The 25447-nt window shown below is 44.6% G+C and overlaps 1 protein-coding gene across 8 annotated transcripts in view; it reads right to left on the bottom strand.

Moving 5' to 3' along the window:
• Positions 1-1183: 1183 nt before the first annotated feature.
• The window catches only part of ccdc102a (coiled-coil domain containing 102A), a 232017-nt gene continuing 207753 nt past the window's right edge, over positions 1184-25447 (bottom strand). For 3 of the 8 annotated variants that reach the window (XM_088296897.1, XM_088296899.1, XM_088296905.1), the window contains 3 exons: positions 14701-14762; positions 11963-12114; positions 1184-1683 (listed from right to left, as the gene is read on the bottom strand). In XM_088296897.1, the coding sequence (XP_088153023.1) occupies positions 1516-1683; positions 11963-12114; positions 14701-14762 (382 nt within the window). In that variant the 3' untranslated portion in view covers positions 1184-1515. Of the gene's footprint in view, positions 1684-3427; positions 3576-11882; positions 12115-14700; positions 14763-22917; positions 22980-25447 lie in introns of those variants that run through there. The other 5 variants (XM_088296898.1, XM_088296903.1, XM_088296902.1 and 2 more) reach the window with 5 other exon arrangements.

Here is a 25447-nt window from a genome sequence, read left to right as displayed (position 1 = left end):
TGCCAGAAGTGCACGTTTCCACTTAAACACGCACTTAAAAACTATGGTTAGTTCTGGCTGTACTGCTATTTTGTGAGCATTTAACTGACCTCCAAAGTTTTATATAGTTATCCATTGAACCAAATATTTTATTTGATTAGGATCATATTTTTCCACATATTTCTAATCCTTCCACTGCAGTGTATTCCTGGGTTTTATTCTTCTACTTCTTTTCTCCATCTTAGAGATTTTGGTCCAGTTTGTCAACCCCCAGGGTGTTCTAAAAACAAAAAATAGCCTTATCAGTAGGACAGCAACTCACATTTTCTGTTGTGATAATTCTCACTTAAACCTTTTCAGGTCGAAAGTTTCTTGCCTTTGCATTCACACCTGTCTGCTGTTTAGAATCCCACTGTTTTATATGGGCTAAAACACCTAGCAGTATTTGAAATCCCCGATCACTCTGTTCACTTACACACTTCACACAGGAATTTTACAACGATTTGCGCAAACATTAACACACGGAATTTAAGTACCTACAGGATTCCTTCATCCTTTTTGTAACACGGAATTTAAATGCCTGTAGGACTCTGCCATCCTCTATCATGGAATTTATCGTACTCCAATGTCCCTCATTTACCCGCCATAGACTAGTGTTCACAGGGTTTTGATTTCTTAACGTGCAATGACCTCCAATAATTCTCTTCCCCCTTTTTTTTAAAAGAAAAAAAAAAATAGCTCACCACTGTTGTCTTCCCTCTGTTGGAACGCTGTCAACCATCAGATCCCAGCTGGTAGGGTGAGGTCCAGTCCTGGAAAATGATCTTAGGCTCTCTCTAGGGGGCCTGACGTGGCCACGGTCTTACTGGAGTTCACCACACAATCAATGCAATCCTCAGGTATCTTGGCATCTGGCTCAAAGGACCAAATTAATGTAACGCCGTCAACCGTCAGATCCCAGCTGGTAGGGTGAGGTCCAGTACTGGAAAAGGATCTTAGGCTCTCTAGAGGGGGCCTGCCTGGCCATGGTCTTACTGGAGTTCACCACACATTCAATCCAATCCTCAGGTATCGGGGCATCCGACTCAAAGGACCAAATTAATGTCAGGCTCAACAACCTAGAACAATTTCTGAACAACAAACAAAAAAAGAAGACGAGAGCTTATCTTTTTCTCTCACGAGTAGAACGAACGGAGATGTGCTCAGTTACAATCTCCAATGCGCTCTAAGGCACACTCCGCAGAGTCCTTTCTTTTATTGGGGGAATTACTAGTTACATAAAGTTTTCTGAATAGAATTAGTGGGGGAAAGCGGCAGTAAAAGATTCCAGACAGAAAAGGAAAACAGACAATAATGGCACCCATAAACTGATAATAGAGGCAGGCGTGAAATTTTAGGCTCTAGCACAAAAAGTTTCAGTCCATTAGTTTCAGTAGTAGTTTCACTTCTTTTGTTCGGCAGCTGTGATCCTCAGATCCTGCCGAATTCCGCTTCTCCTGAGAGAGGTCGCCTTCTCATTCACATGTTTTAAACAGGTCACTGATGGTGTAATGATACTCTCGCCCGAGTTGTGTGCAGGCAGCATGGGTTCAGTTCCCACGCAGTGTCTATGTCTGCCCCGTGAATGTCTGGCGACCAGTTCAGGGTGTAGTGCGCCTTTCGACCGTAGTCAGCTGGGATAGGCTCCAGCACCCTCCCGCGACCCTGTACAGGATAAGCGGTGTGGATAATGACATGACATGATATGTTTCAAACATAGGTCACATTGTGGAACAATTGCTTTGCAATCTTGAAAGAGTAAATATGGGGTAACCTATGTACATTTACTTTTAACACTAAATATGTGCGAGCATACTTTCATCTTTTGGTCAAAATCCATTTCTTATCACAAGTAACTGACCCGATTTCCTTCTAATTCATCCTCGTAGCGCCACTGCGTTTTCTGCTTTGAATGGAAAGCATAGAGTGGGTTTCTCCATAGGGCATAATTAGACAGTCATTGGATAATTGCTGGGCTTCATAAAGAATCAGCAATCTTGAAATTTAAACTTCAACTATAGGTTTTTACCAAATTTTCATTCCGTTTAATGAATTGAACTGGGGGATCTAACACACACACACGCTTTCAATTTCTTTATTGATTCTGGTGACATTTATCAATAATTCAATACAACTGTGTGTATATATAAATTTTATATATATATATATATATATATATATATATATATACACATACATGTGTATGTATATATATATATATAAATATATATATATATACATACATGTGTGTATATATACATACATGTGTGTGTGTATATATATATATATATATATATATATATATATACAAGCGAAAAGATTTAATCATAATGAATAAAACTTTTTCAAAGTTAACTCGTAGTTAATCACACATTTTAGTCATTGTAAAAAAAAAAATCCCTTCATTTTTTTGTCCAAACATTTTCTTGAATTTTAATACCTTCAATATATAAGAATTGATTTTTTTTTTGTTTTTATGCAAATACTTTTTTTTTTAATTGAAAAAACAAAGCATTGGATTTGACTCACACAAACAAAGCCACACAAAACAGCATCTCAGCAGCCTTTCTAAGGAATCAAATTGGAGTAATATAAGAAATATAAAATGCCAACAAAGTGCAAAAAAGGGGTCGGCTGTCACACCGGCGTAGTTATGGTTCCTGAGAGAAGTCCAGTAATCACCGGTGAGCGCGACTGCTTCCACCTTCTCCGCTTCCTACAAGTCTTGAATACGGGTTACAATGGTGTATCTCAAGGACAATTTTTAAGTGTAGTCGTTCGATGCAATGCAAAGTATTTCAGCCAGACCTTCGTCCTCCACGATGCTAACAAGCAGTGGCCACCCACTTCGCTGTGGCTTCAGCGAGTCTCTTTTTAGTTGATCCATCCATCTGTTTCTGTCACAAATCATCCATGGATGCCTCGGTTTGACAAGGGGGCTGGAGAATTGGGATCAGCGGTGTGCTTGGCCATCAAGTGGTATCTTAAACTGGACGTGCTCCGATGGTAGTTCAGTGCACGATGACAATACACAAGACTTTGCTCTTATTTGTAACACCATTAGGTAACTTTAAAAAAAAAAAACTTGCCGTTCAGAATAGAATTTGCGTCATTTTTACCACTCGCCATGATGCTTTTAGTTCTATAAACTGGGGAAAACTCCGCACAGCAAGCCCATGCAGGCGCGTCCTAAATTTCGCAAGCTTGATGTTTTTTCCGGTCTCGCAAGATCTAGTAAGGTGTTAACAGTTTTTCAAGCGTCAGCGCTTCGCCATAGGACTACATTGTTTATTAGGCCAAGATGAGTCTTAATTGCTCGTTAAAAAAATTTGACGTTAAAACGTGGTTGGATTAATATATATATATATATATATATATATATATATATATATATCCATCCATCCATCCTCTGTACCGCTTCTCCTCACTAGGGTCGCGGGGGGTGCTGGAGCCTATCCCAGCTATCTTCGGGCAGTAGGCGGGGGACACCCTGAACTGGTTGCCAGCCAATCGCAGGGCACACAGAGACAAACAACCATCCGCGCTCACACTCATACCTAGGTGCAATTTAGAGTGTCCAATCAGAGAGAGAGAGAAAGAGAGAGAGAGGGGGAGAGAGGGAGGGAGGGAGAGGGAAAGGGAGAGAGAGAGAGAGAGAGATAAATATACATACATATATTGCAGGAAGGAAAAAATTTTAAAAAATCCAGTTTTACAAAATTAGAATATTTAATGTGACCAACAAGAAATGAATTTAAACACTTAATGCCAGCCTTCTGAAAAGTGTCAAATAATATGGCCTCAGTACTTTGTTGGGCCTCCTTTTGCATTAATATAAGTGGCATGACATGGAGGTGAACAGTTCACATGTTATTGTAGCCGACGATGCTTTAATTTTGAGGGTTTCTGTTTTTTTCATCTTCCTCATGTTGTGTCGCTCCATGTACATATACCTTACCAACCAGCTTCTTTGAGCCTGATGTGAAATATTGCACTGTCTATGGGGCTCTGCACAGCTTGCATCTGGTGTCCTGTCTGATGTGGGCACCGGCCTCTATTGATCATTTGTTTAGGCCCTCTTCTTGTGCTGCCATGATTAGCGCTCCGTTCTGTCTTTCAGTCCAAACTACTCCAGATATGTTACTGATATGTTTTCTCAATGTCAGCATCATCTTAAATTTGTTGGTGGTATATACCATGAAGGGCCTTGTCGTTTCATGACAGTTTGTGTGGCTCCTTCTCCTTACAAGGCTTTTGTTACCCGAGCCATACACTGAGCAGCTTGTCCCTGTGTAGGTCATCTTTATGTATTGTTGGAGGCCATCTGATTATTGCCAGGACATAGGTGTTAATGTCCTGGATCTTATTGGCTGGCTGTGTTTGTGAATGATAGATGGTGTAACCCTGGGCACATCACTATTAAGGAGCAACTTTGCAGTCGGGACATTGAGCTGCTAGTTGTTAGCATGCGTCCATCTTACGTACCGCAAGAGTTCAGTCATGTGATTGCGGTAGCGGTGTACGTACCCCCCTCTGTTGACAGTGAGACAGCCTGTGACATACTGACTGCAGCTGTGAGCAGGCTACAAACACAGCACCGAAATGCCCTGCTCCTTATCTCTGGTGACTTTAATCATGCTTCTCCTTCCTCCTCTTTGCCTTCATTCACACAATATGTAACCTGCCACACCAGAGACAATAAAATATTGGTCCTTTTCTATGCCAACACCAAGGAGGCATACACATCACTGTCCCTCCCCCCACTGGGCAAAGCTGATCACAACTTGGTTGCTCTCCTGCCTGTGTACAAACCTCTGGTCCCCAGGCAGCTAGCTGTGACACGCACAGTTCAGAGATGGTCTGGAGAAGCCGAGCAAGCCTTAAAGGACTGTTTCAACACAACTGTGTGGGAGGTATTCAGCGACGCCCACGGGGAGGATATTAATGGTCTAATTGACTATATTAATTTCTGCATGGAGAACACCGTAAATGTTTCTCCAACAACAAACCCTGGATCACACTGGACATTAAAGCTCTCCTGAAGGAGAAAAAGTGGGCTTTTGTGTCAGGCGACAAGGAGGAGCTGAAGAGAGTGCAACGTCAGCTGAGAAGGAGGATCAGAGAGGGGAAAAAATCCTACAGGATACGGATGGAGGAACTGCTGCAGCGAAACAATGCCAGGGATGTCTAGAGGGGCCTGAAGACCATCTCAGGCCACGGACAACCAGGTAAGACTCAGAGGGGGGGGGGGGGGGGGGGGCCTTCAGTGGGCAAATGAGTTGAACCTATTTTATCAATAGGTTTGATCAAATGCCTGACCCCGCTCAGTCTCCCCTGCTGCAGCCCCCACCAACCCCTCCTGCCGCTGCGAACGAGACCCTCTTTCCCCCTCTCCTCTCTTCTCTCCCCTCGCTTTCTCCTCTCTTCTCTCTCCTCCTCCCCCACAGGCTTCAGTTCCCAGCCACATCAGACAACCACCACTTCCTCCTGCTCAGCCTTGTTCCTCACAATATCTCAGGTGAAGAACCAGCTGAGGAAGATGAAGGCGAGGAAGGCAGCGGGTCCAGATAGGATTAGCTCCCAGCTGCTCAAATCCTGCGCAAGACCAGCTATGTGGAATCGTCCAGCACTTGTTGAACCTGAGCCTGGAGCTGGGCAGAGTGTTCCAGCTGTGGAAAACATCCTGCCTGGTTCCGGTTCCAAAGACCCCCCATCCGAAGGAGCTCAACAACTTCAGACCAGTGGCGCTGACGTCTCATCTGATGAATACCCTGGAGAGACTGGTCCTCGTCCATCTATGCCCCCTGGTGAGCTCTTCGATGGACCCACTCCAGTTCTTATACCAGCCTGGCATCAGTGTGGATGATGTTATCATCTACCTGCTCCACACTACACTCTCCCACCTGGAGAAGGCGGGGAGCACTGTGAGGATCATGTTCTTTGATTTCTCCAGTGTTTTCAACACCATCCAGCCCACCCTATTGGGAGACAAGCTGGAGCAGGCGGGAGAGGCCCCCCACCTCATCACATGGATCCATGACCACCTCACAAACCGGCCACAGTACGTGAGAACACAAGACTGTGAGTCTGACGTGCTCCTCTGCAGCACGGGAGCGCCGCAGGGAACTGTTCCGGCTCCCTTCCTGTTCACCCTCTACACCTCGGACTACAAATCCAATTCCCCTACCTGTCATCTGCAGAAGTTCTCTGATGACTCTGCGATTGTCGGCCTCATCACTGACGGAGACGATCGGTACAGAGGGGTTACTCAGGGTTTTGTGGACTGTGTCAGCAGAACCGCCTCCAAATCAACGCTGGGAAATCCAAAGAGCTGGTGGTGGATTTCTGCAGGCGTCTGCGCTCTCCACCTGCACCAGTGAATATCCAGGGAACAGACGTTGAGAGGGTCTCAACTTACAAGTACCTGGGTGTTCATTTGAAGAATAAACTGGACTGGAGCGACAACACAGACATTCTCTATAAGAAGGGTCAGAGCAGACTCTTCCTACTCAGGAGGCTGAGGTCCTTTGCCGTTCAGGGGACACTCCTCAGGAACTTCTATGACTCGGTGGTTTCATCCGTCATTTTCTATGGAGTTGTCTCCTGGGCAGGAGGCATCTTGGGCCGGCACAAAAAGAGACTGGACAAACTAGTGAGGAGAGCCAGCTCTGTCTTGGGCTACTCGCTGGACCGTAATCAATGCTGGACAACCCAGCCCACCCACTCAATGACACTCTTAGAACACTCCACAGTTCCTTCAGTAATAGACTGTTACACCCTCGCTGTACGAAAGAGAGATTTCGCCGCTCCTTCGTGCCGGCTGTTGTCAGACTTTTTAACAAGAACATTAGGTAAGGCCTACAAACGGGCGGGCATTAGTGCATTTGTGCAGTCCTGGAATGCAAAACACACTACTACTGTGCTTTATCCAATGCTGTACTTAAATTTTGACCAATGCTGTATTTTGTTTACCATTGCAGTATTCTTATCATTACAGTATTTTTATCATTGTAGTATTTTCTATCACTACAGTACTTTTACCATTGCAGTATTTTTATCACTGCAGTTTTTTCTATCATTGCAGTACTTTTACCATGACAGTACATTTATAATTGCAGTATTTTCTATCATTGCAGTATTTTTTTATCATTGAAGTACTTTTACCATTAGAGTACTTTTATCATTGCAGTACTTATACCATTAGATTAGATTAGAATTAGATTAGAAATCCCTTTATTGTCATTGTACTCAAGTGTGCAACGAGATTAGAGGGCTCCCCTCTCCAGTGCAATACAACAATAATACAGACAAATATATAAATTAGATAAATAAATAAGAGAGTGCAATGGAATTTAGTACTGAATAGGGTATATAAAAACACATCACGATGCTGTTCTGCAAGGTAAGGGTGGTCTCGTGTGTGTGTGAGAGTTCAGAATGGAGATGGCTCTCGGAAAGATACTGTTTCTCAGTCTATTGGTCCTCGATTTGATGCATCTGTAGCGCCTGCCAGAGGGCAACAGGTCGAACAGGTGTGAGTTTGGGTGGGTATTGTCTTTGACGATTTTGAGAGCCCTTCTGAGGCACCGGGCGGTGTAGATGTCCGACAGTGAGGGGAGAGGGCAGCCAATAATCCTTTGCGCTGTTTTGACTGTCCTCTGGAGCCTCACTCTGTCCGCCTCAGTGCAGCCGTTGTACCAGGTGGAGACAAAGTACGTCAACAGGCTCTCGATGGACGAGTGGTAGAAGGCTAGCAGCAGCTTCCTGTCCAGGTTGAATTTCCTGAGGACTCTCAGGAAGTGCAGACGCTGGTGGACCTTCTTTACCACTACTGTGGTGTTGTGAGTCCAAGAAAGGTCGTCGGAGATCTGTACTCCCAGGAACTTGAACGTGTGGACCCTCTCCACACACACGCCTTCGATGCAGAGGGGGGGCGGCACCGTCTTGTTCCTCCTGAAGTCGACGACAATCTCCTTTGTTTTTGCAGTGTTAAGGTGCAGTCTGTTGTCCTTGCACCAAGCTGTCAGCCTCTTTACCTCCTCTCTGTAGGCTGTCTCGTCACCTTCCGAGATCAGACCGACCACTGTCGTGTTGTCAGCAAACTTGACGATGGTGTTGTTGCCGTGGGCCGGGCTGCAGTCGTAGGTGTAGAGGGCGTACAGGAGAGGGCTCAGCACGCATCCTTGAGGGGAACCGGTGCTCAGCATGCGGGTGGAGGACGTGTAGGGGCCGAGCAACACAGTCTGGGGTCTGTTGGTCAGAAAGTCCTTAATCCAGATGCGTGTGAGGGCAGGGAGGCCGAGAATGTCCAGTTTGGCGACGAGGATGTCTGGGATGATCGTGTTGAATGCCGAGCTGTAGTCCACAAAGAGCATCCTTGCATAGCTCTGCTGTTGTTCCAGGTGGCCCAGCACAACATGCAGAGCAGTGTCGATGGCGTCCTCAGTGGATCTGTTAGCCTGGTATGCAAACTGGTAGGGGTCCAGAGTGGGAGGAAGGCAGTCCCTGATGTGCTGGAGAACCAGCCTCTCGAAGCACTTCATGATGACTGGTGTGAGAGCAACAGGACGGTAGTCATTCAGGTGGACGGCTGGTGACTTTTTGGGGACAGGAATAATGGTGGAAGTTTCCAAGCAGGAGGGGATGACTGCTTGAGCCAGGGAGCGGTTGAAGATCCTGCAGAAAACATGTGACAGTTGGTGGGCACATGTTTTGAGGACCTTGCCTGGTATTCCGTCGGGTCCAGTAGCTTTCCTGGGGTTAACAGCCAGGAGCGCGCGCCTCACATCGTGTTCCTCTATGGTGAGTGGGGGGGAGTTGGAGCATGAAGTGCGGGGGTGTGACGGTTGGGGCGAGTCAAAGCGAGCGAAGAAGCAGTTAAGCTCCTCTGCCTGCGATGCACTCGGGTCTGCAGAGGTCGTGCTGCTGCCACGGAAGTTGGTGATGCTCCGTAGACCCTGCCACACCTCCCGTGGGCTGTTACTGGCAAGGTGGGCCTCCAGCCTCCCCTTATAGGTTGCCTTGGCTAGCTTGACGCCTTTGCTCAGGTCAGCACGAGCCACCCTGTACTGGGCTTTGTCGCCTGACCTGAAGGCAGCGTCACGGGCCTTTAGGAGAGAGCGAACCCTGCTGGACATCCAGGGCTTCGCATTTGGGAAGGTCCGTATAGTCCTGTGTAGGGACACAGTTTCCATGCAGAACTTGATGTAGTCCAGTACACAATGTGTGTAGACATCAAGGTCCTGATGATCAAAGAGGTCCCAGTTTGTGTCTTGAAAGCAGTCCTGTAATTCACTCATGGCGTCGTCACGCCAGGTTTTCACAGTCTTTGTGGTGGGCCTGAATCTGCGCCTGAGAGGGGTGTATGCAGGTGCGAGCTGCAAGGACAGGTGGTCTGACTGGCCGAGGGGGGCGAGTGGGAGGGCCCTGTATGCGTGCTTGATGTTCGAGTACACATGGTCGAGAGTGTTGTCTCCCCTCGTTGGGCACTTGACATGCTGGTGAAACTCTGGGAGTACAGTCTTTAAATTGGCCTTATTAAAGTCTCCCGCTACTACGTGAACGCCATCAGGGTGGGCCCGCTGATGTTTATTGATGACGCACGCGAGTAGCGAGAGCGCCGTGCTAGTGCTAGCGTCGGGAGGGATGTAAACAGCTGTGACAATCACGACCGTTAGCTCCCTCGGGAGAAAATAAGGCCGGCATTTAACGGACATGAACTCGATGTCGGGGGAAGAGTGCTTCTCGACGATCGTGCTATCGCCGCACCAGTTCTCATGCACGTAAACACAGAGCCCCCTGCCCCTTATCTTACCGGTGTCCCTCGTCCGATCCGCGCGATGTAGCGAGCGCCCGGCCAGCTGGATGCTAGCGTCGGGGACGTCTGCGTGCAGCCAGGATTCCGTGACGACGATCACACTGCTGTCTCGCACATAGCGGTTTCCCAGGATTTGTAATCCCAGGTCGTCGATTTTGTGGACCACGGATCTGGCGTTGGTGAAGTACAGACTCGGCAGTGGTTGCCTATGGGGCTGCCGTCGCAGCCGTTGCAAGACACCGGACCTGCAGCCCCGCTTCTGCTTTCTCTCTCTGCGTCTCCTGCGCCGCCTCCCGGTCCCGATGACAAGCCACGGTGAGCCGGGCAGCCTCGCCAGTTTGTCCGGAATTTTGCGATCATAGCAAAATTCCTCTGTGATGGTTATTTCGCATCGATATCCAATGTCCACGATGTCCTGGCGGGTATATCGATGATGTGCCTCAGTTGGTGCCAATAAGAGCAAGCAAACACTAATAAAAAGTAATAAGGAGCACTGGGAGGGAGAGCTGTTAGCCGCTGCGTCTATGCGCGCCGCCATCTTGGAAGTGAATTAGAGTACTTTTATCATTGCAGTATTTTTATCATTGCAGTTTTTTCTATCATTCAGTATTTTTTTTTATCATTGCAGCATTTTTCTTTATTTCCCCGCTGTACCATTGACAGACATTACGAGTGTTTCCTTGCCCTTGAATATGTTGTGGGATGTAAGTATGGATATACATGGGGATTTATGTCTATACGTATATACCGTGTATATTTGCATGCTTTTTATGAATGTCTGCTGCTAATGTTATACATTAACGGCTAGATTACGCCGCCGCCTTTGTGTGATCCATATCTTTGCTGCTGTAACACTGCAAATTTCCCCAATGTGGGACTATTAAGGGACATCTTTATCTTTATCAGGGGAGGCACACAGCAGTGATAGCTCAATGTACTATCCTCTCTCCTCTTCACAAATACGTGCAACCACGCACAAAACAATCCCGAAAAAAACTTAACCAAATGTTGACAATTGAGGGACTTGTACTAAAACTGTTCAAAACAACGGCACTCGGCGTTCCCGGAAAGAATGGTACATCAGAGCATGGGTGCCCACTCTTTTTCAGCATGCGAGCTACTTATAAAATAACCAGGTCCAACCTACCTAATTTATATATTTATTTGAAAATAGAATGAGAATTCTTTATTGGTAAAGTATATATTCAAATACCTTGCATAACTGCATGAAACCATATTGCACAATACAACCAGTGCACATTGTCTGTCGTTACTTTCCTGATGACTTGTGCTGAATGTGTCAACCATAGAGTGCAGACAGGAGCTACTGATAGCGAGCCTTGCGCACACCTCCCTACGGCTGCCGGTTGTGGTGGTGGACGAGCCGTCCCGCGGGTCATTCTCCAGCACTGAAACAGCGAGCTCATACCTTCGCGCATCGCCCGCTTCCCGCTGGCTCGCTAGTTTATCAGCAAGTGCGAGATGCCCCGCCATGGAGCCCAAAGAGATTAAAAAACCCTCCTCTTTCACTGTGTGGAAATAATTAGCTGTTCCTATCGTTTTTATACTTTATTATTAGGTTTAGAAGGGAAAATGCTAATTTGGCTCGTTAGCGCCCTTGTGCATGCACGGTGAGGCCTACAACAAGTCTGTACGTGATGCGATCGGCCGACACCCCCTTTGCGAGTGACTGGTCGATTGCGATTGACGCAAACCCTGCCTTAGACTTTACCGGAAATGCATCACACCTCCCCATCGCATGAATATCCTCATGTTTGCAATCCATGAATATCAACAGGCAAAAGTCGCTAAAATGGGTAAAGATTTACACTCTAGAAACGAGGACAAAAAATATATTTGAGCAGCAATTCATTTTTCAAAATTCATTTTAAAAATCAGGTCCAATCAGTATCCAATGCTCCTGATATACTGAGCTAATAATTTTGCAGGGACTTTTGGCACCTCCTGACTTGCATGTTAGTTTGTACAGCTTTATGCTGGACCCCTTTCAACTGAGCAAACCCTGTTGGGGTAATAATTCTTGCCTCCGTTTTAGTCTCAATTAGAATATTTACATGATTTGGATAATTGGTATTTTTGAAGCTATACATTAATCTAAGCACTGACATTGTGCATGTGTGTATTTGTGTCATCCATGGATCTGTAGTTGCTCCTCTTCGTCATCCATGTCACTGGTTGGAACATCTGTATCACCAGGGATGAATCGAGCTGACCGCATCTTCCCAAACAGACCAGGACTGAGCTGCTGCCGTCGAAGTCTACAAGAAAGATATGCATAATGCAATTTAATGAGGAAAAGAAGTATTTGCCCTTTTCCCAATTTTAATTTAAAGGTGCAGTGTGTAAAACACACTTAGCCATCTAGTGGTGAAATAATAGAGCGCAGCGACTTAAATTCTGAGCGCACACACCACAGTACGTCAGAGAGACCGCACTTCAAAGGCAAGCCAATTTCTTCAGCAGAGGTTCAAGCAAAACGACATCACAGTCGACTAGAATTCCCTCAAGTGACGATGTACTTTAAGTGCAATCATTGATTGAACAAATTTGTTTGTGATTCGTCTCCTTTGGATATCCATAGCAGTAAAACATGTCAGCCTCCTTTAAGGTAAAGCACGGCCCATGGAATATAATTAGGGATTATTAGACCTACAATAGGTGGCACGGTGGCCGGCTGGTTAGCACGATGGCCTCACAGTGCAGAGGTTGTGGATTCCATTCCAGCTCCGACCTTCCTGTGAGGAGTTTGCATGTTCTCCCCGTGCCTGCGTGGCTTTCCTCCGGGTACTCTGGTTTCGTCCCACATTCCAAAGACATGCATGGCAGGATGATTGGACACTCTAAATTACCCCTTGGCGTGAGTGTGAGCGCGGATGGTTGTTCATCTATGTGTGCCCTGTGATTGGCTAGTAACCAATTCAGGATGTACTCCGCCTACTGCCCGAAGAAACCTGGGATAGGCTCCAGCACACCCCCGCGACCCTTGTGAGGAGAAGCTGTACAGACAATGGATGGATGGATAGACCTACTATTATATTAAATATATTAGAAAGATATGGGTTAAGTTCCAGCAGCTATTGTGATCAGAGCCACTTCATACTTTACACCAGGGGTCTTCAATTCTGTCACTCGAGGGCCGGTGCCCTGCCCGTTTTCCACCTCTCCCTGGTGCAACACACCTGAGCGATTGTTATCTAGCTTCTGCAGACCTTGCTGATTATCTGATCATTTGAATCAGCTGTGTTGCAGCAGGGAGAGATGGAAAACCTGCAGGACACCGGCCCTCGAGGGACAGGATTGAGGACCCCTGCTTTACATCCATCCATCCATCCATCATCTATACCGCTTCTCCTCACTAGGGTCGCGGGGGGTGCTGGAGCCTATCCCAGCTATCTTCGGGCAGTAGGCGGGGGGACACCCTGAACTGGTTGCCAGCCAATTGCAGGGCACACAAAGACGAACAACCATCCGCGCTCACACTCATACCTAGGGGCAATTTAGAGTGTTCAATCGGCCTACAATGCATGTTTTTGGAATGTGGGAGGAAACCGGAATACCCGGAGGAACCCCACGCAAGCACGGGGAGAACATGCAAACTCCACACAGGATGGCCGGAGCCGGGATCGAACCCACGCCCGATGCTGTCTCTCACTGTGAGGCCATCGTGCTAACCAGTCGTCCACCGTGCCGCCCCCTGCTTTACACTGAATTCAAAATGGCGGACTTGCTGGGCTGTTTGGCATACGGCTCCAAAATAGGTGAAACCGGGGCTTATGATTAAAAAATTCCTAGGGGGCGCTGGTGAACCATATTGCAAAAAAAAAATATATAATAATCAGGCTTGATGTGTGTGCAAAGTTTCATGAGATTTCGTGTATGTTTAGACCAGTGCTTCTCAATTATTTTCTGTTACGCCTCCCCTACCAAGGAGAAAACATTTCGCTCCCCCACCACCCTCTCTTCGCCGCAACTACATTTCATTGAAAAACAAACCTACACCGTAGAGTTAATACTCGCTGCGCACAATTATTTAGATAGCGAGAGGTTTTGTGAGGGGGGCAGTTTTTAAAAGTTACTTTTTTGTCAAGTATAAGTTTGTATTTCTGCATATGAAAATGCATTTTTAAACCCCATTTTTTTAACATTTCGTACTAATGTACATGTTCTTTGTATATAGATGTTAGATTGTCAATAAAATGTCCCTCAGCAAAGCTAAATTGATAACAAATATAATTTTGAGAACTATTATTGTGTAGATCTCGAAACTCAGTACTCTGTGGTGCAAATATTGATGAGATGATATATATTTATACTATATGTTTGACATCGAACCTCTTCGTCGTGACGACGTCATCCGTTTCCGTGTTCCGTCTGAAAGCGTCTGCTAAATTGCTAACACAGCCGTCGTCTTTATGTTTCTGTACGAATTGGTTGCAATACAACATTTATTGTGTTCATAGCTCCTGGCTCTCTGCCCAAACGTGGTTCGAGTCAGACTTCTGTTAAAAGTTGAGCGTACATCAAAGCACTTATTACTCTGTAATTAATTTTAGCGATTCACACACTTAGCGCTTCCTTGTTTGCCTCCTCGTTTAAAACTGTTCTTTTTAGTGGGATCGTTTATTTGTCATCAAGCAGCTCGTTGCTGCTGCTGTGCACGGACTTAGCTATAGTACTAAAGGAGTGGAAGAGTTTAAACCTGGCTAGTTTTATTCGATGTCCTGCATCTTGTGTCACTGTTATTCTTTGGAATGCTGTGTGGGTGGCTGGTGAAGTTGGAAAAAGAAAGTGAAAGAATGTGAGGTTTGGGAGGTTTTAGGTCGGTGCCTGGCGCAGACAGATACCTCGAGGGGGAAGGGATGCACAAGAAACTGGACCCTTCAGCCACAAGCAGGAGGGGCCACCACTTGAAGAAAGACCAAGAGAAGCAAGCTAAAGTTAACTGCAGCATACACATAGCCAATAGAATCATGCCAGGATGCCTTTGTCTCTGTGTCATTTGCATATTGTGTCTATAAATTAATGCTGAACAGCGAAGACAAAGAGAGCTGTATTGAGAGGGACCCAAACTCAAGTTGTAGATTTGAGTGTTAGGAATAAATCCACTTGTGTGTGAAAATGCCGGCTTCCTGATACCTTTCTATTGCAGAACGAGCGCGCATATTGTTGGATGAGTGAGAGTTGGGTAAAGTCACAAATTGGAGTCAGATTATTAATTTGAGTTTACATTGGTTTAAAATTAAATTCTAACATTGATTTAAAGATAAATTCCAACAATTTATGGTGACCCCGACGTGATGCATGAGAGGTAAAAGAAGTTTGGAACTTCGAGAAAAACCACATGAGACTGGGTCTCGCACGTCCACACCAGGTGACGACCTGAAAAAGGATAAAGTATAAAAGAGCCACACATCCGACCATCTTTCCTCTTGGGCCCACAGTGAAACAAGGTAAGCAGAACCCTTTCAAATTCTGCACATTGGCAACGCTAAATTATAAGAGGAAGGAGGAGCGGAACGTAGTAAGCGTAAAAGTGTTGGACGCTATTAGGGTGTAAAATCTGGGATTTACCTTCTAGCATAATTAATGGCGCAAAAGTAAAGTAGTATAGTTAAAAAAAAAATAATAAAAAGTGTAACAGTGTGGACGTTAGTAGGGTCTGAAATCTGGGATTTACCTACTAGAATAGTTTGGAACTATTCGTGGTTAAGATACGGTATAAAATCTGGGATTTACGTATCGGGACACGGTTTAAAATCTGGGATTTACGTGTCTGTGTGGAAGCTGTGTGAATGTGAAGGCTAAAATTGTTCTGCGTAAGAAGTGGTTGGGACACACACGAGTGGATTTCAAGATGGCGAAGGAGAGTAAGTGTGATAGTGGTCTCGGATGTGGCACGGAGATTAAGGATAAATTCATAAAAATGAAACGTAAAAAGAGAAGAAAAACATGAAGTAGGGATGAAATAAGAAAAGAGAAAGAAAGAAAGCTAGAGAAAAGAGAAGAAATTGTGTCAGTGTAGAGATTGGAAGTTCAATAAGAAAAGAGAAAGGAACAATTAATGTTCCATTGAAAGGAGGATGATGAAACAGGCAGTATTGAAGAAGGTGTGACTTGAACAAATGAAAAGGATAAGAATTAGGGTCTGCTGTAAGGAGGAATTGAAGAAATAAATATTTCATGTTTCATACTTGAGTTGATGGTCTTTCTATTAAGGTAACTGTAATTAGTAACTGGAATGAAATGCACAGATGGAAATGACACGAAGAAAAAGAAAAAGATTGGTGTTATGAAATCTTAATTGAAGGAAGCTTTGAGAGCATGAGAAACCTTTGCAAGAGCATAGGTGGTTCCTGACTTTGTAGTTTGTGATTTGATACCTTGATTGGTTGAGTGGCTTTGGTAAGGCTACAGTGAATTTGGAAAATTAAAGGAAAAAAATAAGAGTGAGAAAGATTTTACAGAAGGCAATGAGTATAGGTGTAATCGTAAAATCATGAGTGTGCTCTAACAAAGAGTTAACAGCTCTTTGAAGTTAGATGCTCGTTCCAAAGTAGGGGGAGGAAGTCAGAGAAAGAGGATGAAGTGATTGAAAAGTGGAAGAAAAGACGGAATGTCTGAGAGGCATTTATCCACAGTTGCCAGACTCGCAACAGTATGTGTTTGAGCCGCCGCCCGATCCGACGGCGCCATTAATGGGGGGGGAGCAGAATGGTTTGAGATGCAAAAGATAACGATTCACAGATGACACCAGCGACCATACAATTGATCGAACAGGCTGTGAATAATGAGAGAGAGGGTGCGCGGAGAACAGCAGGGGAGTGTGGAGACGCCCGTGCTGGCCGCGGTGGGGGGGAGCACCAGCAGGAACATGTAAACATTTCAGACACAAGAGGAAAAACAGGCATCAATGGCAGTCGTTAACTGATTGAAAAGGAAGATATGCCTTTTGGTGCTCTCGAAAGAAGGTCACAGTCCTTTTGTTTCAGAGGTGTGTCTCGGCACCCCCCTCGATGTTGCAGACGTTGATCTAATCTTCAGGCATCTGCCTCTCATTGAGGTGTGGAGCAATTTTTTTGCAGTGCTAGTGTAGTAAGGTACGGGATAAAATATATGTATTCAACCTAACAATAAATACAAATTAGCAGGGAATTAGAACACAAGTTAAACACTGAAACATGCAGGGGATGCCTGAGGAACAGCAGGGCGGCGACAATCTTATTAAAATTTAAATTTTTAAGCAAAGGGATTGTGGTTTTGGGATAAATTTTAAGTGAAGTATTCTATGAACATGTTGAAAGAAAATCTTTGGAAAGGGGAATATCTAGCCATTGGAGATTGGTTTACCAAATATAAAGTTGGACTAAATAGTTTTGTAGATGATTTATTAACTGATGTGTATTAAATGTGACAAAGGTGGAAGACAGATGTTTTTTTGACTGTACGACGCGAACGCTGACATGACAATTTTAGAGGATATGACATCATTCCATAAATACCAGACTGCTAACATTCGCATCTATGAGCTGTTTGATGTCACAGGTGCAGTTTCGTCAGCTACGTCCTTGAGAGGAGAAACAACTTCACGGGGAGTGAATGGGAAAATCCAGAGACCCACAGTTGTAAATTTTGGCATACGCTGGCTAAATTAAGGCAAAATTATGGATCTGCCAGCACAAATCTCAGTGAAATCAAGGCGGACGCGCCAAGGGAGGGGTCTCTGTGTGGAATTGGAAAGTATCGTTTGGTGAATGAAAGTGTGAAAGAAAAAGTGTTTGGATGCATATGTGGTTTGAGTGAATGTTTAAGGGACGGGCCTCAGGACAGAAAATTGTTTGAGGTCACCGGCAAGCCCTTACAGTACTTAGGATGCGATGGGTGGACAGGCCTGATCAACCTGAATCCCTATTGCACTCCCGAGTATTGATTTTCAAATTGTTTTTGGAGAAAGATTGGAGTAATTAAATTCAAGCATCAAGTGAATGATTGATTGACGTTATTACACAAAATTTATGCAAAACTGAAAGTTTTGGAAGGAAGATAATTTGTCTCTTCTCACTGGCAATTGCCACACCTCCAGTTATCTCCACAGGTTTGAGGTGACATGTGACCAGTGTGACCAGAAGGCCAGAGAATGCTTCAAATAGCGCCTCACCACTACCATCCCAGAGGTTCTCCTCAACAAGGAGGGAGAAATGAGATATTCTAATTTAGGGTCCACGGTACAGATTAAAATATAGTTGTTGCTTTAGCCTGTTCATGTGCCCCACAGGTTTGATGATTATTCACATTGGATGCGCGACTAGATAACACACGCCCAGTCAAGGATAGGGCAAACATTTCTTGGATTGTTCAGACTTTTCCATATAATACAGCACCACAGCAGTGATACTTGAAGTTAATGTCGAATTAGTGGCACTGTTTTTATGGAAAATTACTCACTTAACGCAAGGGTAAGTTGTTGTAGAGGAGATATTTCAGACAAAAATGACCCTGAAGTGGTCACAAGCACGTGTCTTATGTTGGATGTATGAAATTTTATTCTGATATTTTCCATTGTAACGTATTTCATTGTATTTAGGACTAAGACATTGTAAAACACTGTTTGGAATAACTTATAGAATACCTCAAATTTAAGAACAAATGGGAAATAGATGTTGAAGCAACTTTAGTTGACCATATGTGAAAAATGTTAGGAAAACAAAAGACAGGCGCAAATTTAGAGTGACAAAGCTCTTTCCGTCTCCCAGCAGGGCAGTAATCTAGTAAAGCCAGGATACTGGGTGCTTGTAAGAAGTTTGAAGATAAGACATTCGTAATTACCCAAGGGGGAAGGAGGCGTTAGTAACAGCTCTCACAGCTGTAAAGATAGCAGAAAGGTCAACATTGGTTTATTCGACACGTTGTAAAGAGGTCACGTTGGTTGAAATCTCCTACAAAGGAGACACCAGACTAAGAGGTTTATACAGAGTTACAAGCGGGACAAAATTTATTTAAGAGGAACTGTCCTCACTTGAGGCCGAGGCCAGACCTGCTGACCAGCATGATGGTCACCAGCTAAGTGGGGACACCTCAGGTGAGATTGGCCGTGCCGTGCATCAGATATTTCTGGCCCGTTGGGGTCGATGTTGCTGTGTCTTTCAGGTGGGGAAGGGGGAGACAGGCCTGGTCTATGTGGCCAGGGCGAGACGTGAATAGAGTGAGACTTCCGGCAGTGACCCATCCAATAATGTCGACATTACACAGCTGTTCCAGTTGGCCGTCCACAAGGGCGTGCCCCTCCCAGTGGCAGAAATCAGGCGAAATAGTCCATCAATGAGAAATGCTACTCGGGCTAAGTAGAACACATTTTGTACATAATTTTGCACGACATCAGAAAAGGAAAATATGGGATTGGATTAAGGAGCGTGACTAAAATTGTTGTACTTGCAGGTTTAGAAGGCCAAGAGAGATAAGAAAAAAGGAGGCAGCTGCTCCTTCCACTTCTGCTGCTTCTGGGCAAGGTTCGGGTGACGCAGCGCCACAGCAGACTGGCTGCTGTCCATAGCAGGCCGGTCAACGAGGTTGGGATTGCAGTAACAGAGGTACGGGTGGTTATGGACAGGGATTGTGAGTGGGGTGTGCTCTGGCTGCGGGGTGTGGGGTCACTGGGTGATGAGCTGTCCATGCCGAGCCACTTTCTGGAATGTGCCATCCTCCGGTGCCATATCTGTCACAAAGAGCTCCACCAGCGCAGGGGGCGCCACCGTTACCCACTCCCAACGCACTTGACACAAACCCGCTCGTACCCCATTCCATGACAGGGGGCCGCGGAGCTTCAGCGTTCGAGGACTAGCAGGTCCTAGCATTCCGGGGACGGTGGATGGACAAGTTTTCGATGGTGCTGGATATTGGGGCGAGCTATGAGCTCCTTCCGCAACCCCCACTGAGCCATGTGGACTCTCAAGATTGCCTGAGTCACTGCCATTGACTGAACGAACACTGGAATTCGAGTGGCATTCCCGGATGGGACTGAACTTGACTCTGCACATCCGTCGGAGGGAGCATATGTCATGCTCTCTTCCTTCCCAGTGGCTAAACTGAACTGAAACATTTGAGGGCAGCTCTGAAACCTGGTTCCCATCCTCCCGCGGTGGGTATGCCCTGTTCTTGCTCTGGTCTGAGTGGTTTAGCAACCGCCACCCTTTCAATTCACCAATTGACATATCACATTGTACATGTGATCGCAAACATGATTTGGTTTATCAAAAATGCACTCATCCAAATTTAGTCATGAGTGCATCATGCGTTAGAATTATATTTTTGTTATGTCTACCGGCGTTGCCTCGCACGCGTGCCTTGTCCCTGGACAGCGGAAATGGTATGAATTGTTTACTTTCGCCGAGCCACAAATCACATTGAATATTGATGCGCGTCATCATACTAGAGATCTAGACCCCATAGTTGTTGCACAATCGGGAGATCATATTTCAGCACCGACTACAAATTCTTTGGTTTTGGGGACATTACTAAATTTCAAAATTTCCAGGGAAGGGTCGCTTGGAAATGGTAGTTCTGTGTGTGTCTCTGCTAGAGGTGTTGTGGACCCAGGGCCCAACTGATTTGGGGCTCGGCTCCACAGCTCCGCGATTGTTTTTACTGTCTCTACCCCCTCCCCCAGTTGACAGAATCAGTGTGGGCACAGCCTGTAGGTGGATTGAGCCAATCATGAGACAATAGGAGGTGAAGACTGCAGCGGTCTTGGAGCTGTCTATGTCTTGTAGAGCACCTTTTCTTCCCATAAAAAAAAAAAAAGAAAAAATAGAGGTTTAATTCGGTATCTGCGTTATTATAGTTTTGGGATTTTTTATTTTAAGCATAAATGGTTTCTATTTCATTTGTGTTGCTTTAAAATTTGTCAATTAACAGTCAAAATTGGAGCGTTAGCTCGAGGCTTAATTTGTAATCTCGGAACACAGTTAGATATTTGAACTCAGTGAACTCAGCATCACTGGAGTCGGACATCACTCCGTACATCAACCTCCGGGTGCTTTCCCGGAGGTGGACTCAATCTCGCTGATAAGGACAGTTTAGAGTTCTGGCTAGAACCTCACATGCCATCCAATTGGGAACTACGGGACAAAAGTGGTACCATAACTCACAGTTGCGCCCGGCCCCAGTATTTGTGCCCGCCAAGGTTGAGCTTTGAGGTTGACCGCCCGGACGGGCAGGTCAAGAGAGGGAATGTGTAGATGGCATGAATTGGATCAAAGTCAGACACTTTCGAGTCTGAACAAAGACGATGACGATGCAAATGTTTAACTTATTGACTATTTTGCCTGCTGGCGTGTGCTTTGTGTGGACGATGTTGGCGTTTGAACATAGGATGCGGGATGACAGAAGTGATGGAGCGAAAGGAGCATGTAATGGAATGGTATGGTATGGAGCAGAGCGAGATGATGGTAAGACGCTGACACAGACACAACAACTACTGCTAAATCTGAAATGTAAACAACCGACACAGGTGAACACTTGGGTGACAATTTTAATTGGACACACCCATGGAATGATGTAGGAATAAAAAAGAAAGAGCCTATTTTTGACACCGAAGTTGCAAAACAAAAGTTCACCTGACTAAAAGTTAAATGGGACGGGTCCTGGGATTGGAAATATCCAGGAGTCATGGTGTAATGAAAATGTGTCTTTGCCAGTAGGAATCCCTCTCGCTCGTGATGATGTTTGGCTGTGGTGTGGAGAGAAAGTGCTGTACGATAGGCTTCCCACCAATGCCTCAGGTAAGTGCGCCCTGGTAACGCTGATCATGCCAGTTAGTGTGACAGCCTTAGATATGGCCAAAACGGAATGGGAAGACGTTAGAAAATGGGGAAGAGTCCCCTACCTTAACAGGAAGAGAAGGGACATGCAAGAATGGTTGAATGCAGGAGATCCCACATATATAGATGCAATTGGAGTCCCAAGAGGGGTCCCTGACGAGTATAAATTGGTGGATCAAATTGCGGCAGGATGGGAGAGTATTTTCCTGTTTGTTACGGTAAACAAAAATGTGGACCGGATTAATTATGTTGATTATAATGTCCAACGATTGGCGAATTTTACCACCTCAGCACTCCAGGCAGTGCATGAGCAATTGGCTGCCACGTCTCTTATGGCATTCCAGAACAGAATAAGCTTAGATATGGTGTTGGCTGAAAGAGGAGGAGTGTGTGGTATTTTTGGGGATCAGTGTTGTACTCTGATTCCCAACAATACATCTCCTGACGGTCGCCTTACCAAGGCATTGGAGGGTCTGCGCACGTTAAGTGACAAAATGAAGGAGCACTCAGGTGTGGACACCAGTTGGTACTCTGACTGGTTAAACATCTTTGGCAAATATAAAAGCTTGATTGCATCAGTACTGATTTCTATCGCTGTGTTTGCCGCTATTATGGTGTTATGTGGATGTTGTTGTATTCCATGTATCAGATCATTAACTGTTAAGACAATTGAACGCACGTTGGGGCCGCTCCCTCCTGGTGGCCAGTACATGATGATCCCTCAGAAGGACCCCCAGGAGGGGGAGACAGCTGTGGCCCTCCTGGAGTCCGGGATGTGAGTATGTGTAGATGGCCTCAGCGACCTGAGGCCATGAGGAGGGAATGAAATTTTCTATTGATTTTTAAGTTTTACTAATTCTCTATTGATTTTTAATTTTTACTAGTTTTCTATTGATTTTTAATTTTTACTCATTTTTATTGATCTTTAGTCTTTTACTAACTCTCTATTGAGCTTTACCTCACATTCTATTGATTTGTAAGTTGTTACTAACTTTTCATTGTTTGATTTTTAGCTCGTGTGTAACAATAAAATAAGGGGTTCGAGTGATGACCTCAGTTGTCTGAGGTCATGAGAGGGAATAAAGGAGTGGAAGAGTTTAAACCTGGCTAGTTTTATTCGATGTCCTGCATCTTGTGTCACTGTTATTCTGTGGAATGCTGTGTGGGTGGCTGGTGAAGTTGGAAAAAGAAAGTGAAAGAATGTGAGGTTTGGGAGGTTTTAGGTCGGTGCCTGGCGCAGACAGATACCTCGAGGGGGAAGGGATGCACAAGAAACTGGACCCTTCAGCCACAAGCAGGAGGGGCCACCACTTGAAGAAAGACCAAGAGAAGCAAGCTAAAGTTAACTGCAGCATACACATAGCCAATAGAATCATGCCAGGATGCCTTTGTCTCTGTGTCATTTGCATATTGTGTCTATAAATTAATGCTGAACAGCGAAGACAAAGAGAGCTGTATTGAGAGGGACCCAAACTCAAGTTGTAGATTTGAGTGTTAGGAATAAATCCACTCGTGTGTGAAAATGCCGGCTTCCTGATACCTTTCTATTGCAGAACGAGCGCGCATATTGTTGGATGAGTGAGAGTTGGGTAAAGTCACAAATTGGTGTCAGATTATTAATTTGAGTTTACATTGGTTTAAAATTAAATTCTAACATTGATTTAAAGATAAATTCCAACAGTACAAATAAAGCTCATACAGCTGCGGCGCAAGATAGCTTGGCGCCTAGCATTCAAGTAGAGGCGAAAGAAATTACTTCCGGGACAACGAGCGACAGGGCGACACTTTTTTTTAATCAGTACTGCGTGACCTGCTGCGTGAACTAGGGGCACAAACCGCAGCTTTGACACTCGCATTGTCTGAGATTGCAATTCCAGTCCCAAAACCATACATCGTTCAGCCGTCCTACGACAGAAAAAAGCATGTTCCCCAGGTTAGCACACGCCCCCCTCAGCATCGCCCCACTATTTGAGAAACACTGGTTTAAACCATCAAAATCAGCGTAGTTTCAATAGCAACCTGCCTGTCACAAAGGTGACAGCTTTTCACGAAAAATTACAAATATCGTAATTCAAGATCAGGAAGGTCAACACTTATGAGGTCGACCTGGTTAACCTGCGAGGAGAAAAAGATCACTGAATAAAATATGTACTTCCTTTAGCCAAAAGGTGGCAATGCCACTGCGATGAAAAATAAGTTCAGAGAGTCTTCAGGCTTTTCTATTATCAAATGTCAGCAGTATTGTGGGTCATTTTACAGCAGCTATTGTAATCCGAGCAAATTGATACATTACACTTTATTCAAAATGGCGGATTTCCTGTCAGGTTTAGCATATGGCTCCAAGAGACTTTTTTGTAGGAATTGGCACTTCCAGGGGGCGCTAGCGAGCCATCTTTTAAAACTTTTTAAAACAGTAAACAAATCAAGCATTGAAGATTGACAGGCCTTTTTTTTTTTTTTTTAACAAATTGTAAAAACAAAAACATTTTGAGTCCAGATGTGTGGCCTCGACACTAAAAATCAGTACTGTTTTATTGCTGCCTGTTGCCATGATACAGCTTTTCACAAAAAATCACAAATTTTTTATTTTATGTATTTTAACTTTACGAAGGCCGAAACACACTTTCGAGCAAATAAGAGGTAGACCTGGTTATCGTACTAGGATAAAAACATCAAAGTAAAAAAAAAATGTATTTCTTCAGCCACTAGGTGGTTCGATCGCTACGATAAAAAATAAGTTCGTAGATGTCTTCAGCCCTTGGCGATCATCAAATATGAATACATTTGAGAAGATTGGATGATATGAGTCAAGTGAAAACTACATTTATTGTCACAGTGAAAAAATCTGACTTTGAGGCACCGCCATGGCCATGCCTGAAATGCGCTATATAAATAAAGTTGTATAGTATTGTATTGTATTGTATGCCTTTCACCGAAAAGTCACAATATTCGGCGTAGGGCAAGATCAACGTCTTGAGACTTTTCTGACAAATTTTCGGTCAGATTTGTTCAGCGGGCTCCGAGCAGTAAATAGAAATGTAAAAAATGAACAATTTCAGTCATCACTAGGTGGCAGTATATGTATAACAGAATATAATCACATAGATGTCTTTACGTATTGGTAAAGTTTTTAATTTTTTGGAGCATGTGCAGGGGAATTCTTAATCATTTTCTCCTGTTTGGCAAAGGGGAAAAGTTGCACCTAATTTGATGCCTCGCCCTGTCATATAGTTTATCGAGAACTCAAAAAATAAAAACCCTTGTTGCCCCAGGGCTTAAGATGATATATCTGAAGTTTGAAGTCAATCGGAAGAATCCTCCAGGACATGGGGGCAAACGTATGCACCCTGTACATGTGCAAAAATGGACATTCCACAGCTCACTTCCTGTACACTTGAGACGATGGCTGCAATGGACTTTTTTGTACGCGTACAGGACCCCAAGTGCCATACATGCCTGCCAATTTTCGTAAGCCTAGGTCAAACGTACCGCAATTGTTTTTTATTTTCCTACACTAGGTGGTGCTAAAGAGCCATTTGATTGGCATAATTTATGCCAACTTAAAAATATAATTTTTTTTGCCAGACTCGAAAAACACTGCAAAGTTTGGTGAATTTTCATGCACTTTCACGGAGTCAAAAATGCGATGGATAGACCTACTATATATGTATATATATATATATATCTCTATATATATAGATATATATATATATATCTATATTTATATATATATAAATATTAATATTAGGGCTGTCAAAATTAAAGCGTTAATTCAGGT

This window comes from Idiotropiscis lumnitzeri, chromosome 5 (genome assembly GCF_059441095.1).
Source record: "Idiotropiscis lumnitzeri isolate Australia: NSW breed Sydney's pygmy pipehorse chromosome 5, RoL_Ilum_1.0, whole genome shotgun sequence".
Classification (NCBI taxonomy): domain Eukaryota; kingdom Metazoa; phylum Chordata; class Actinopteri; order Syngnathiformes; family Syngnathidae; genus Idiotropiscis; species Idiotropiscis lumnitzeri.
The sequence above is the reverse complement of the archived record's forward strand: the minus strand, read 5'-3'. Positions and strand labels throughout refer to the sequence as shown.